General features: G+C 38.4%; 1 protein-coding gene across 3 annotated transcripts in view; it reads left to right on the top strand.

Moving 5' to 3' along the window:
* Window positions 1-16,127, top strand: part of ADGRB3 (adhesion G protein-coupled receptor B3) — a 926,819-nt gene that overhangs the window by 898,226 nt on the left and 12,466 nt on the right. For all 3 annotated transcript variants that reach the window (XM_088456639.1, XM_088456638.1, XM_088456640.1), the window contains one exon: window positions 2,284-2,319. In XM_088456639.1, coding sequence (XP_088312765.1) covers window positions 2,284-2,319 — 36 coding nt within the window. The remainder of the gene's footprint in view (window positions 1-2,283; window positions 2,320-16,127) is intronic.

Below are 16,127 nucleotides of genomic sequence, written 5' to 3'. Positions count from 1 at the left end.
CTATGGGGGAGATATATTAAACCTTGGCGGGAGACAAAGTACCAACCAATCAGCTTCTAACTGTCATTTTACAGGCTGTGTTTGTAAAATGACAGTTACTTTATCTCTCTCCACTTTATCTCTCTCCAAGGCTTAGTACATCTATCCCTATGAGTGACCAAAACTCATACAACAACAACAACAACAACAACAAGGCTCTACCAAAAGCATGTCTTAATCAAATGTAATGTATTACTATTGTACTAAAATCAGGTCTACTGGGGTGTTCACCTTTTCACAGCCAGTATCGGTCACATGAAAAAATATATTTAAATTAGAAGAAAAGTATCACAATTGGAATATCAGATCAATCTATAATAGATAATTTAAACCAAGCAAAGAACTAAAAAAGTTAACATGTCCACATAAAACTGCATAAGCACTAGTAAAAAAAATGTCTTACTTTCTAACAATATGTGTTTTACGGTAACAGGTAACGCTTCCTCAGGCTCTGCTACCCCTTTCATCACATGCTTAGTCATGTATATAATTTTAGGTCTACTGTACCAGCTCCTGAGAAATAACTAATTTTCCTTTAACTATTTGAGAACCTAGCATGGGGTTCTTCTTTCCTTCGCTGCAGCTTAAACCATAAGATATATTTTTTGAGTTACTGTACCTATTGGTGCCAGCCAGACTCCTCCCAGTCCATGGACCTTATTATACCAAGATAGTGTTTTAATATGTAAAAAAATATATACTATAAAATGTTTTGAATGACTGAATTAGTAAACACTAAATGTAAATTGCTGAAAAATCTGTTTATTAGGAAATAATGAAAAATATATTATAAACAACATTCAGTATGAGATAGAGAAAATGAACTGATAACTGCTGTAAGTAAATCAAGCACATTTATTTATAGTCTCAAAATGACTCCATAATTAGGAGCTTTCAGTATCACACAAATAAATAAGGAGTATTTTTTCCATGATTCTGTATATACTATAATATATTTATGTTCTCATCAGATTTATAATCCTCACATATTAGAGTTCTGTATTCAAGCTTACATTAATCATTTCAGTGGACACTACTCAGTTCACAAAATATAAATAATAAAAGTTCCTTTCAACCCACTCACTTTTTTACCCTTTTCAATCTGGTTTCTGTTCCCTCCATTCCACTCCATTGAAACTGTCCTCGTCAAAGTAATCAATTACCTTCTCCAGCTTAAATCTAAGAGTCACTTCTATCTCCTCATTCTCTATGATCTGGCTGCTGCTTTTGACCCTGTTGTCCACCGTATCCTCCTTCAAACTCTTCAATCCAATGGCCTCCATGGTTCTGTCTTGTATTGTGGTTCATCTTCTACCTCACCAACCACTCCTTTTTTGTTTTTTACCTCTGTCTCCATCTACCTGTAACTTTCTCTACAAGTAGGTGTCCCCCAAGCATCTGTTCTCATGCCTTATCTCTACTCTCTTCATACCTTTTGCCTCGGAAATACCATGTACACACTATTGACCAACAAATGTACCTCTCCTCCCCTGACCTCTCTCCCTCCACCCTCTCACACATCTACAACTGCCTGTCTGCCATCTCCTCCTGAATGCCACAGCACTTCCTGAAGCTTAACACATCCAAGACCAAACTTACTGTTTTTTTGCCCCTTTCCATGGTGTCTCCAAGAATGTTGCTGCTTGCCTTTTGTACAATATAGACATTGGTAGGCTTAGTGCCATATCCCCTATTAATTTAATATATATCTATGTTTTAGCGGTATATTATATTGTTTTTTTTCTTTAAGCTAAAAATGTGTAATTATCCACTCTAGACACTTTAAATGCAAATGCAGAATGCAGAAAAAAGCAGGTACATATAAAAACAAATATGTTATTGATACATAACTCATATCTTCATATGCGGAAATACATAGTGATGATAGAGCCCATCAAAAACCTGTACAAACCTGCTTTAGGCACTAAGGCTGAATAAACAGAGTGCATCTACAGATTAAATCAATATTTTTATATCTACTAATCCAATAATCCAGTGTAGGCACTGCGGAGATGGGATGAGCACCAAACACTTTCACTTATTATTTGGTCCAAGATTCTGAGCAGTACAATTCATTTCTCTTGTTTACAGATGTTGTGCATACTTTCCAGCCTTTCTGCCATTTCTCTGTATCCTTAAACTCAAGCAGATGTTTAATGTTTAAGCTTTAAGGTGCATAGGCTTAAAGGTAAATCATCATTTTTTAATACTATTCTTCATTTCTTTTTTTCTCCTGCACAATAGAGAAGAAAATCACGTTATTCTGACCTTGACTTTGAAGTAAGTTTATATATTTATTAAATAATGTTTAATATTCCAGCTAAAACATTTCCAATACATTTTGACTTTGGTACCTATATTCAGTAAATAATTCTATTCAGCTTGGGTAATAATGGGTTGATTTATACTGTAATTCATTTGCACAGTATATATGGCCACAGTTTACACAGACAAAACATGTGCTTTTATTGTATATATTATTCTGAAGGGAGATTCATGACTGACAATCTTCACTTGAATGAATGTACAAGTTTACTCTACACTGTTGCCATTCAGATCCCTTGTGAGACACTGGCACCTCTAAATTCACCTATTACTTTATATTTTAAAACTACAAATCCATGAAAAAAAAAAATTATTTTCATAAATAATTTGAGTTACTTATAAGAAGACACAATGTATTTTTATTATTTTTTTCCTTTCAAACTGCTATTAATGAGTTACCGTGACACCTGAAGTCACATGACATTAGTTATAGTTAGAAGAAAGGCTTTGTAATATCTCTCTTCTTAACATTGTTGTTGATAGCAAAGTTCCCTCTTCCCCCTTTCTCTGCCATCATGTGACCACTGTATAGCTTTCTGACTGGATGGCTTTGACTCAGAGATCAGGTTACACTCTTCTTGTAAATGTGCTTGAGATATGAAACCAAGGGCCCCAATTATCAACGATACCTAACCCCTTTAGCACTCTCTTCAGGAGTTATGTCATCCAACATACAGTAGTAATCTAAAATTACTGTTGCTTGTCACTGCATCGCTCTCTCTGTTGCCTTGGGGAAACGGTAGCAGCCTTTCCGGTTTCAGTGAAGCCTTACAGGCACTGCCAGGTCTATGTAGGGTGACACAAAACCCATCACTGGCAGTGATAGGCCACAAGCAACAGAAGAGAAGACGCCACTGAGGAGGGAGATTGTCCTGGTCCTCGCCGGACCTCAATGAAGAGGTGAGTAATGGTGAATACCAGTGGCATATTCATTGATATCACTGTGATACTAAACTAAATATGCCACTGGTATTTAGATTCATTGATAAATGGGGCCCCAAAAGTTTTCACCTGAGAAACTTTTTCTTGCAGCAGTAGTCATTTAAATATCAGTTGAAGAATGGTCTTGAGGCTGCTTTATAGGAGAACAAGCATGAAAAATAACAAACTTCTATATGGGAATGCAGTTTTAGTAATATATTTTAAGAAGAATACATTAAGTTATGGTATTTGTGAATGACAATTGATGGAACAAAGATATGGGACATGCTGCAAAGTTATCCACATGTAGCTCTTGTCACTTTTTCCAGATGGATACTGTAAGTGGGTTATTTGGCTAAAGTAACAGAAATGGTTCTAAAATAATTATGTCTTTAATACATATTATTATTTATTTTTAAGATGTCACATAGTTTCTGCAGCACCGCAATATATAGCTAACAGTGAAAATAAACATATCAGTAGTAAGTAAATGTCATCTGGAACAACACAAAGCATTTTACTGATAAACTAAGTAGTAAGTAGATGGGGCAATGGTTTGGAGACTCTCTATATACAGACAGACATGAGGTGGTGAGTCACAAGGAGTGGAAGGCAGTTCAGCACTCAAAGGCACTGTACCCAATGAAGGGCGAGCAGATAGAGTCAGAGGGGACAAAGAGCACTGGAAGCAAGTATAGCGCAGCGGATGAACAAATGTGATGGAGGACCCTGCCCATGATTGCTTACATGCTAAAGGAATGGGTGACAAGTGGAGGGTGAACTCTGAAGAAGAAAAGGTCAGCGGATGAGGAAAGAGTGTAGATTTAGGAGAAATGGTAGGTTCTGATGAAAACAAGTGAACACTGGCAGAAAGTCTCACATATAGATCTTTTCTATTTTTAATGGTCATTTCATGGAAATATCTTCTGTCCTATTAGCTTAGATGTTAATTCACTACAAAACTGTAATTAGTTTTTTCAGGAAATTGTAGCATGCAATAAGTGATGATTCTAAAGTACAGTACTGTTTGGTCCTGATGCAGTGTTGTACAGTACAATATCTTTGTACAGCAGGAGACAGGGTTGATTTACTATTAGAAATGACCTCTGAAACCCATGTTTTTATTTTATTTCTGAAACTATTTTAGTCTTGAAAAACAATTTTTTTGAGTCTTTGTTGCTCCTACTGTAGTAGTAGTAGTAGTAGTAGCAGTAGTATTATCTACATTCATGTACACTAATTTACTGTATTTTTACAATGACCACATAGTAACAAAATTATGAGCAATGTTGTCCAATGGCTACATCAAGATGGTTGTCTGAATATGTTACCTACACCTCATATTAAATCAGTGTAAATTAGGGCTTGGACTATTGCTGTGTGTGAGTAAAGGGTTAGGATTAGAAATGGTCCTTGGGTTATATTTTTTCCTTACATTATTTTCACTATGACTCATGATATCTTATAGTCATATTGGCTGAAGAAATTGAATTGAAACTGCAATCTCCTGTCTTTGAAATAAAGTGTATTTTGACTCTCTAGGACACCAGATACTGAGATAGAAACTATGTTTAAACTTCTTTTGTATAGTTTCCATTGCTATGACATTTAACAGGGAGACCTTAAATGCTCGTCTATATAGTTTCCTTCCTAGAAGCCCCTATGCTGTTGAGCCTTGGGCAAATTCCTTTTTAATAAAATACTTTGGCTGTACGGTAGATTCAGCTTCACATTTGTCTAAAAGACAACTGTGCTACAGCCAAGTCAAAAAGCCTATGTCATAATGCCAATTCTACCATTCTATTCCATTTCAATGTATTTACTGAGTTACTTAATATTTAAATACATCAATGAGTCTGAGTTAAATGGATCTAATAAATCCAGTTTTTGGGCTTCAGTATATGAGATTCTGTGAAAAGTGTAAAATATGTATTTCTCAATTTGTCTGCAACTACTAATAAGTCAGTCCTATTCAGCAGAACAGAACTCTAAGAAGCTATTTGCATGCCACCCTTTTGAGTCATTGCCTATCAATATGCACATAAGCCACTCATATTCAGGAAAGCAGAATTCTGTAAATGTGAATGGCATTAGTATATAGTGGGACAGCTCTGCAATAAATGTAAATGGAATTTCCCAGAAGTCTTTTTCCCTGAAATTAAGTGGCTCATTTGATAATTGCCCTAGAGAGTAACTCTAATATCTACTTAACACTTCTCATTAAGGGTCATTTGTGAAGCTGCAAAACTAAAGTCATACAGCACAAATAGCTTTATGTAATGTAATGTACCTATTTTGCACAGCTGTGTCTGTTTATATGGGTTAGCATATAGCTTAGTTAGTTTATCAAGATGCTAACGGTGGTAAAATAACATATGTTATCCCTGCATTAATAAGTAAACTAAAGGTGGGTACACACTTTGCGACCGCCCGATGCAACGATGGTGCAGATGAACGATATATTGGGCGGTCGGTACACACTGCATGAATCGATGACCGACCACGCGATACCATTGACTTTGCCGGCATATGCAGCTGGGTCGCTCCGTCGTCCACGCATGCATGGACAATGGAATGACCCCAATGTTGGCCAGTGGGGGTGCACATAGTGGGTACACACTAGATGATGTGCTCGATTTGTCGGCTCGATCTACAGGGTCGGCTCGATCTACAGGATCGGACGACATATCGTCTAGTGTGTACCTGCCATTACATCAACTGCCTCATCTTCAGTTTACAACAAAGTTTAACATTTTATTTGTGATATTAAGTAAAGAATGTATCGAAAACATCAATATTTTATGTAACACATCAATCTGCAAATAGCTAGTAATACAGCTAAAGGACACTTTATAAAGAAGACCTGTTGGGCTAGTATTTGTTGTGGATAGTATACTTAATTATTTCAATACAGTTATTTACAGATGTGTACCGCAGAACACCTTGTTTTTTTTTTAAATAATGCTCCTCAGTAGTCCACCCAGCACACATCAAGATGCACATCTACTCTACATTCAGCAACATACTCCACAAACTAAGGGAGAACTAGATATGTATGCCATGGAAACATCTGTATAGGGTTTGCTTTGGGAATCTGTAAATGTCACTTGAATGTCCAATTTCCTAACCCTTAACTACCAGCTCTTTTAATTAAATAAATTTTTCTATTTCTCTCCTAAAATACCACCTAGTTTAGCCTTATGTATGTATTCAATTAATCATGAGAACATGAATTTGAATGACTCACTTTTTATTATATTGATTGGAGTGTACATTTTAAAATATAAATATATTAAAAATCAACTGCATGTCACCCCAAAATCCTCAACCAGCCCTATCATTAGACACCCTGGATAGGTATCCACTATAACAGCAGGACTGCCAGCATTGCTATACAGAAAATCAGCTCCAGGCTGGCCAATATAACTTGACTGTAGCTGGGAAGCCCCATGTTCCCTCCATGCCACCCGTCTAATCGCAATCGTTTTCCAACACTAGCCATTTGTGACTGGCTGCTGGTGGATGAAACTAAATCATCACCAGCTCTAAAATGGGACAGAGACCAAGTCCAATTACGAGGGATGAATGGGCATGCATGCAAAGAAATGTGACTTCTCCATCCCTTTATATCTTTACAATAATATCACCCTGCAAAATAAAAACTGATTTCTGTACTACTCTGCAAAACAAGGGACTCTACAAGTGCTTTTAATCCATATTTGCTTATGAAAACTGATGCTCTTCTACAAAATTATATAAAAATCAGATCCAAAGCTGTATTTTCACTGTGGAACAGGTTTTTTTGTGTGTTGTATATTAAATCTGCTATTTTCAGTTCAGTAAAAAGTGTTTGTCAGCTTAACCTATTGATGGGACATGCTAACACCTATAATGCATGTAGCATAAAGCATAAATGTGCAGCTACAGCTGTAAAGTATATATCCAAGAATACAGCGTACTGTCAATTGTATAATACATATATTTCTTTATTTCTTCTTCTTAAGCTCTAATCAGTGAATGATACCATTAAATTAATTATAATGCAGAAATTGCTTATGCAAATTGATTGTATACTTGCATGTCAAGGATTTCGTAATTGCTAAGAAAAATAAAATATATGCATAAAAGCAAAACAAATATTATGAACAATAGCACATACTGACGTGGGTAGAATAAAACATTGTTACTGCTTGTTAACCTCAACCACTTTGACACAAAAATGACGACAATAACAAAAATTTCAGATTTCATTGCATTTTTGATCTAGTCATATGTTTTTAAACTTATAATATACAAACAATAAAAATCAGTTTAGATACAAAAAATAAAAATATATAAATCAGTAGAGATACAAAACAACACATTGTAACATTTGAAAAAAAAAAAAACAGTTGCAAATGCCAAGAGTGAACAATGAATAATCATTGTGGATCATTTTATAGAGCTGCAGTACATTCTATAACAGACTGTTCGCTATGGCAACTGTTGCTACGGTTCCTAAGTCTGACATTCTTTGCTTCAATGCTGCATGTGAAGATGGTGATTGCAGAATACACTGCAGATATCTGAACAAATAATGGTCTTGCATCTCAGTTAAATACTATGTAAATTAATCTTTTAAGAGGCTATACAAACATTTTAGCAATTATTTTATTCCCAGAAAATGACAAGCACATAAAAACATTTTAACTTTTAACAATACACAAATAAAATGTAAAAACAAAACAATGGATTTATGAAGAATGAAGTCAGCTGATTACATCCAACATACAGATGTGTCCACATACATCTAGCCTCCTTGCGCGTTAAACAGCCCTTCTAGTCATTCGCCATGTGACTTGGTGGTGGCGAGTGTCTTTTTGTCAGACTTTTTCCCTTATAATAAATCTTATTTGCAAAGCGATGTGAATAGAATGCACAAGCAGCTTCTGCTGATTAAAATGCTATGCAGCATGCCTATGTTCTGTGTGTGACTGAGGGTGTATCTGCATGCATAATGCTATGTTACAGTATCACAGCCGCTGACACTGTAACGTAGCATTTCACATGTAGATATAACTGCAGTCGTGCACAGAATATAGGCATGCCGCATATCAACAGAAGCTGCTTGTGCATCCTATTCTCATCATGTTGTGAAAAGTCACAAGAAAAATGCTCTGCGCTACAAAGTCACCTGGCGCTTACACATTATGTGCAACAGGACTTGTAGTGCACTGAGGATAGATGTGGATACATCTGTATACCATTGGTTTTTCTGATAAAGTCTAATCTATCTCCTTGCTGTGTTTACATAATGCAGATAAATGTAATTCAAACCACTTTTCAGAAAGCATTATTGTCAGTTATGTACTGTAAATCAGAAAACAGAAATAGAGGTTATTAATCTGAAGAGCCTTGTTAATCTCTTGATAGACATGATAAATCTGTGTCATTTAAATGTTTTCAGAAGGTGAAAGTCATGATAGAATGTATTTCAAATGATGTAAATGTGAGTGATGGTACCTGTGGGAGAACTCTGTATGTGAAAGATTAGGACAGATTGAGAACCACCCACATAACCTTCATAGCTTCCCTATCCAACTACATCTCTTCTTACAGTCCACACATAACCTCACATATTTGCTCTTTCTTCATGTTCACATCCTTCTAATCTTAGGCCAACATTCCTGTGTGACTGGATCATACAGCTGACCAATAAACTTTGCAATCAGGCTGGACCTATTTGCAATATGTAGCACCTATCCTTGTGTATCAACACCTATTTCCCTATAGATTATAAGCTTGCGAGCAGGGCCCTCTTACCTTTATGTCTGTTACAACCCAGTTTTGTTCTATTAATGTTGTTTCCAACTGTAAAGTGCATCGAAATATGCTGCACTATATAAGAAACTGTTAATTAATAAATTAATTAATTAATAAATTAATAAGGATCAGCAGGATATTGCTGATCAACAACAAAAGGCGAATGGATCCCATACTAGGGTAGCTTGAGAGTGTTTTGCAGGAAGTCTTATTACTAACAGCCATCAAGAGAAAACAGAGAGACGTCTCTACTAAGCCATTGTAAATATGGTAGAAACTAAAGGAGGAACCAGAGAATAATCAAAAAAAGCCAGGCTCTAGGAATCGGGTGGGCAGAAATATTACTGAGAATCAAAATACGTGTTTTCAGGCAAGCCAGGATCAATACCAAAAGCTGGAAAGGACACAGACAAAACAAACACAAGACACAAGAAAGGAAAAGGATTTGCCACTCAGACTGTTACTGGAGAGCAGACGTCCTTGTCACTGTGTGCTCTTGTGCCAATAGCAGCTGTCAGGAACTTTGTATTACACAAGGCATGCTGGAACTGAAATGGGAAAACAAGGAAAGACAACAGAAGCAACAGGCCAAGACAGTCACAGGAACAGGGAAACCAGCATACGCAAGGCTTAGGAAAGACCAGAATGCAACAAACTCAGAAATACAGATACAAGCAGGCATAAACAGAAGAAATACACCCAATAAACTTGCAATTATCAGTGGTTGAACTGTCCTTAAAGTAGCCTGCTTATTGCTGGGAATAAACTACAACTGGAATCATTAGAAAAAGACAGAAGAGGGAGAAGAAACAAAAAATAGCAGGCAATGAAATGCAGAGGTCATAGGTCCAAAGCACAACCTAAATCTGTTTACAGTTGGTCAGCTATGACATACATAAGGGATTATTGAGTGATTGAAACAATTAATGCCAACTATAATCATTAAACCAAATGTACCTGGTAGTTGATGCAGTTAATGCTGAATCCATGTATCAGGTTGTAGCAGGACATTAATACATATATTGATAAATAGTGTCTGATGCAGATTGGGATGCATACTAGTTGTGTAGAGTATTTTGCATGAAATTGCTCATGCCCAGAGAGGGAATACATATGATTGACTTGCGGTCAGAAGACCAACAGCTGCATCCTGATATTCAGAATCCTGATAGGAGCTGGTAAGTAGCCTAACCATCTTCCCCATTACCCTAATGCTCCCCCCGGTGGTGCCTAACCCTAACTTCCCCCCGTTGGTGACTATTCCTAACCTCCCCCCAAGTGGTGCCTAAACCTAACCCCCCCTTTCCGCACCCTAAACCTAACCCTCTCCGAGTGGTGTCTAACCCTAACCCTCCTCCCCGCAGCCTAACCCTAACCCACCCCGGTCGGTGCCTAACCCTAACCCCCCATTCCCGGCCTAACCCTAACCTGCAAAATTACCATTGGGATGCTGGCGGTCGGGATGCCAACATCGGTATCTTGATCTCTGCAGGATGGCGGCATTGGCATTCTGACGGGGGTTGGGATTCCGGTGTCAATATATTGATGTCTGGCATCTCGTCTGACGGCATCCTGACTGCATACCCCAGAGAGTAGCCATTCTGCCACCCACCTATTCTTGGAGAAATGGGAAGGGAGCAGGAAGGGCAGTTTCAGTGACAGCTGCCTGGGCTCCCTGGATGCCCTAGGCACTCCCTTTGGATACTGCCCCAACACACAAACTCCCCACTAGATAAGAAGCAAGGGTCGGGTGGCATCTTCTGTTCTTGGGAGTATAGCACTTGGCTGTATTATACTAGCTTAGTGCCACTCTCTTAGCCTAATACTAACATGGAAGTGCAGCAGCTGGCAGCATCACAGGTATGAAGTTGACAATAATTAGCACTTCATGTTAGAGCCCAGCACTCAGTGTGGGGGTACCAAGGTGAAAATAAAGGCAATAAATGAGTGACATTATGCTCACCTTATACCCTGGTGCACTTTGCTGCTACAAGGGTTTGCATAGTGGTTGTACCAACCCAGGGAAAGGCGAGGTCAAAAATAGTCAGAGTGCAGTAAAGGCAAATGCGATTAATGCAGCCCGTCAAAAACACACACACAACAATATACCTGGTAGGAGACATTTATTTTTGACCTTCTACAGGAAAGATACTAACAAATGATTTCGGTGATGGCTTGTTGCAAACCAGGTGCATATACTGCAGATGCAGAGACAATCGTCTCAAGATGTTTAAGGGCTGTTCATATGTGGAATTACTTTTTGTGCTGTAATTTTTAGTGTCATTTATAGATATTTTGCTAATAACTCTGCATGGGTTAATATGTGGTCTAATTTATAGATTTTTAACCAATTAGTAGTGGTTCACTCCATTTGTACTTTCTTTTTAACCCATTGTATTTTATAATGGAAGCACATTTATTAACTTTAATTAAGGCAATGGCACATATATTATTTATTAGGCAGGGGGAACCATAGTTAATATATTTCATAAGGCAGTGCACATTAGTTGTATTAAACTATAGAGGGTACACATTTTTGTTTTTAACCTTGTTACCCACCAACTAATGGTACCAGGATGGGGCGAATGCTACTTAGCTTTTGCCCAAATATCCCTAAGTGCCAGTTGATAAATACCCTCCCGTAACAAATAACATAAGTGTTGTGAACTGGAGGGTATTAAAAGTGTTGTACCACCTAACTGTAAGGCAGTCAGTTAATGATACATCAATACAGTATTTAGCTGAATTTACACATAATTCCATCATTTTATAAAGTTATTTTAAGTTTGCAGATATTTTTTGAATATGCGTAAACTTTAATAACAGTATTTGTACTTTTAGCTTAAAAAAAAAGAAACCACTCAATTAATATTTTGAGTTTTGTGCAGGTAGAGATGCCAAAATCACTCCGGGGCTTGTGGTTGAAAACCTCAACCGCAGGCTCCGGCTCGCAGTTTCGATGGTCGCGATGGTCACGACCATCGCGGCCATCAAACTGCACGCTCGTATAGGCTGTGGGTGGTGACCCACAGCTATACGAGCGTCCAGGAGGACGCTCCATTTTTATGGAGGGCGGCCCTCATTCAGAGCGTGCGCTCTGCTCAGAGCGTACGGCTCTGAATGAGGGCCAAAGTACAGAGTAGGCATATTACAGCATCTACATTTGTAGAGCACTGCAAAATTGAGATTTAAGTTTGTGGACAGTAATTATTTAATTAGAAAAATTGGCTTATTTTTGGGCTGTTCTTTGCTATAGAAACTGCAAAAGGATTGGAATTTTGTATTAAGCCACATACAGTAACTGGCTTTTCTCTAAAAACCGCCCAGAAATTGTTGGGCATTTTATGATTGAATAAGGACAAAAACATCTATTTATAACTTATACAACACAATTATATTTAAAAAAAAAAAATTGAAATACATAACATAAATTTTAAATTTTTTTAAATTTAAATTTATATCGGTCATTGATATATCGGTCCTTCGATGATTGAATCATCTCAACTTTGCATTTCCCTAGTGACTGCTTCTCTAAACAGCCGACAGGTATACACTGGGGTGCTTAGGGCTGTTCATTTACATACTCCCATCTAAAAACAATACTCCCATCTATTTATCGTTGGTGGATATGTGGGATATCAGCACATATTGCAGCTATACAGAAAACATTTCAGTTGTACTGGCAAATAAACACGCTATTAAGTAGAGGTTTTCTCTCCATCATCAGCTACCTAACATAGCCAGCGTATAAGCCAGTGAATGCACATTGTGATTTGACCCACAGGGGATCTTGTAATGCATCTCAGGATTCTCAGGTTCTCCAATGACAGATACATTTTTAGGCACCTCTATTTCAAGATGACGTTACTAGCGAAGCTTTCCAGTGCTTGATAAATTCTGCAGACACCACAGTCCTCATCACAGGTGATAGGGACACAGTAACTGTCCAAAATATATGATTTCTTTGCAGTCACTCTCTTGTTAAATAGTAGTAAGCAGTGATAACAATTTTAGTTTTAGGCATAGGCACCACGGGGGGAGTTAGGGTTAGGCTGTGGACAGTGGGGCTTAGGGTTAGGCTGTGGACAGGGGGCTTAGGGTTAGGCACCTCACTGGGGAGGTTAGGATTATGCACTTAGGGGGGAGGGTGAGAGTTAGGCACTAAGGGGGGACGGTTAGGTTTAGGCACTAACCAGGAGGGTTAAGGTTAGGGTGCGGGGTAGGGAGGGTTAGTGTTGGGATTCAGGAAAGGAGGGATAGGGGTGAACAGGGCAGGGTTACAGTACTTACTGTTCCCTTGTTGAGATTGTCAGCATTGGGATGCCACTGTTGGTCTACTGAGAAGCGGCATCCCAAGTGCAGGTATTTCATACCCAACCCTTTGGAACAGTTCAGGTGCATTGCATGATTTGCCTACATTTTACTTAACATCATCTTAGCCCTATATGAACTGACAAACCCACTGTCCACCCCCTCATGTCATTTATTTGATTAAGTACTGCCGTACAAAACCCATTGTTTCTGATGCTTACTGTTTATATTTTGTTTTGCAACTCTATTTTTGAATACACAATTGTGCCCTTGTTGGCTAGCTAAGTATAAATTTATGAATACCACTGCATTACATTTGTATCTCAACTGCTGATTTTTTTTTTGTGCAAGGACTGAGACACCACTGTCTGAGACAATTTGTCTTGTACTTGTCATTAGCATCATTCGATATAATGGTGTAAAAATACTCAGGTTATAATGCAATGCCATCTCAACAGATGTATTTCAGTGACATACACTGCCACCTGCAAAACACACTTTTGATGTATTAATCACAAGTCCATCTGTCCACCCAGCTACACAGTTTGCCGTTTACTTTCATGTTATGTCAAAATATCCAATTTACTCATATTCACTGTTGCTGACAATGGTCAGGCTGGTGCATATAACACTAGCACTTTCCAGCTGGAAAAACACTAACGATCATAGAGCTCATTTGTTCATGTGCAGATACACTGAGGTGAATGGGAAACTCTCCTCTTCGTCACATGGCCATGATTAGACTCTGAAGATACGGATGGCCAGATTCAGAGTTAGATAACATGCTGACAATTGATCAATTGAGCGATTGCAATAGCGCATGTGTGAAAAGTCCAGTAGACCCTACTGTGCATTAGTGTATGCAGAGTTCACTGTTGCATATGGAGGCGCTGGCATTATAACCAGTGAGGCAAAACCATGGCCATTCCCGGGTGATGTCTGGAAGGTGGTCTGAAGAGAGCACAAAAAAAAAGGCCGTCTCATGGGCGTGTCGGTGAATGCGGCTGCACTCCCAAATGCAGAGCCTCAGCCACAGAGTGTCGATGGTGGATACGATGGTGCACCAATGGTGGAGTGTTCAGAAGCACCGGTGGAGTTACATTGTCCACGGACATTGAAAGTGGGCATCTCAGGGCTTGTACAGTCCAAAGTATGCTAGAACACAAGGGGATGGCTGAAGCAAGCATTTGCATATTACCGCCACTGCGACTCCCACTCTCACAGCCATGACTGTAACTGTGTCCCCCTTTGAATCAGGGCCTGAGTCCCTCTTCACTGCAATGTGTCACCATGGGAAAAGCTGAGCACTAGTAATGCTGGTGCTTTTCCAGCTGAGAAAGCTCCAGTAGCAAAACCACCAATTCTGCTTTGTTGCTGCGCCACATGACTGTAAAATGATTGTAGTAAGTCAAGGAATGAAGCCTGGGCAGTTCAAATGACTAATAGATATTCTGGGGCTTCCTACAGTACAGTTCTAAGGTGTTCAATTAAACTAATTAAGCAATTCACAATCACTTCTCACTTTGAATAACACTTTCACAGAATAACAACAGAATGCAAACACTGCTGATTACCTAATTGGGTCAATTAAAAACCCTTTTTTGTACAGTCTATTTATTACATTTAAGAAAAAAATTAGATTAATCCAATTGTTTTTCTTGGCAGAGTCATGTAGGAATAATGGGATCTGTTTATAATTATATTATTAAATCATATATGTTCTAAATCCCTTTCTAGTGTTTTCTTAAAAAGGTTACAATACTAAGCTTTGAAGATTCAACTAATACTTTTCCAAACTAAGGGGCCTATGTACTAAAGCTTGATGAGAGATAACATTATGAGAGAAAAAGTAGTAACCAATCAGCTCCTAACTGTCATTTTTCAAACACAGCCTGTAAAATGTAAGTTAGAAGCTGATTGGTTAGTGCTTTATTTCTCACAATGTTCTCTCTCTCCAGTCTTTGATAAATACCCCCCTAAGTTTAAGTTCTCTCCAGTGAACTATCATAAAATCACTAAAATAATATACAAAAATGAATTGGTATATATCTAATATATTTGTATTGTTGTAGGAGTTACATTAAATAGAGATAATGAGACATAAATTGATAGTTGATATCGTGGGCCTGATTCAGAAACGCACAAAGTTCCGCCTATTGGCCGTCGTCAATCTGCGACTTTGTGAAAATACTGCTACAAAGTCCTGCCCGAATGTGCAAGGACTGAGACACCACTGTGAGTGTCCATATACGCAGTAATACAGATGGGTGCGTCCTTATACACCAACATCGGTTGTACCATCGAAACTTGCACCAGCCCTATGTCAGGTGTAGTTTCTCTGTCGAGTATGGACTTCTATGCCAGCGGTCTAGCGTCTGTGTATGGAACCACTTTCACTAACTCATCCTCGACACTCCCATAAGATGGAGCATCTCTGTGTTTGCACTAAGCCACCTCCCTGTCACTGTTCAGGAACACCCAATACATGTTCAGTACACTTATCCCTGGGTGCACCTGAAATTAGAACTGTGACACTATAGGGACACAATCTGGATGCAGGCGCACCACTACATCCGATAGCAGTGCGTGCACCACTGAATCCGGCCCTATGTTCTTAAATCCTACTCTACGGGGTATATTTGCTAACATGAGACTTTTTAGAAGTGGAGATGTTGCCCATAACAACCAATCAGATTCTACTTAACATTTAACTAGCACCATCTAGAAGA

Source organism: Taudactylus pleione, unplaced genomic scaffold (assembly GCF_031769625.1).
Source record: "Taudactylus pleione unplaced genomic scaffold, aTauple2 ptg000710l, whole genome shotgun sequence".
NCBI lineage: Eukaryota > Metazoa > Chordata > Amphibia > Anura > Myobatrachidae > Taudactylus > Taudactylus pleione.
Note: the sequence above shows the minus strand (reverse complement) of the source record. Positions and strands in the feature narration are given on the sequence as shown.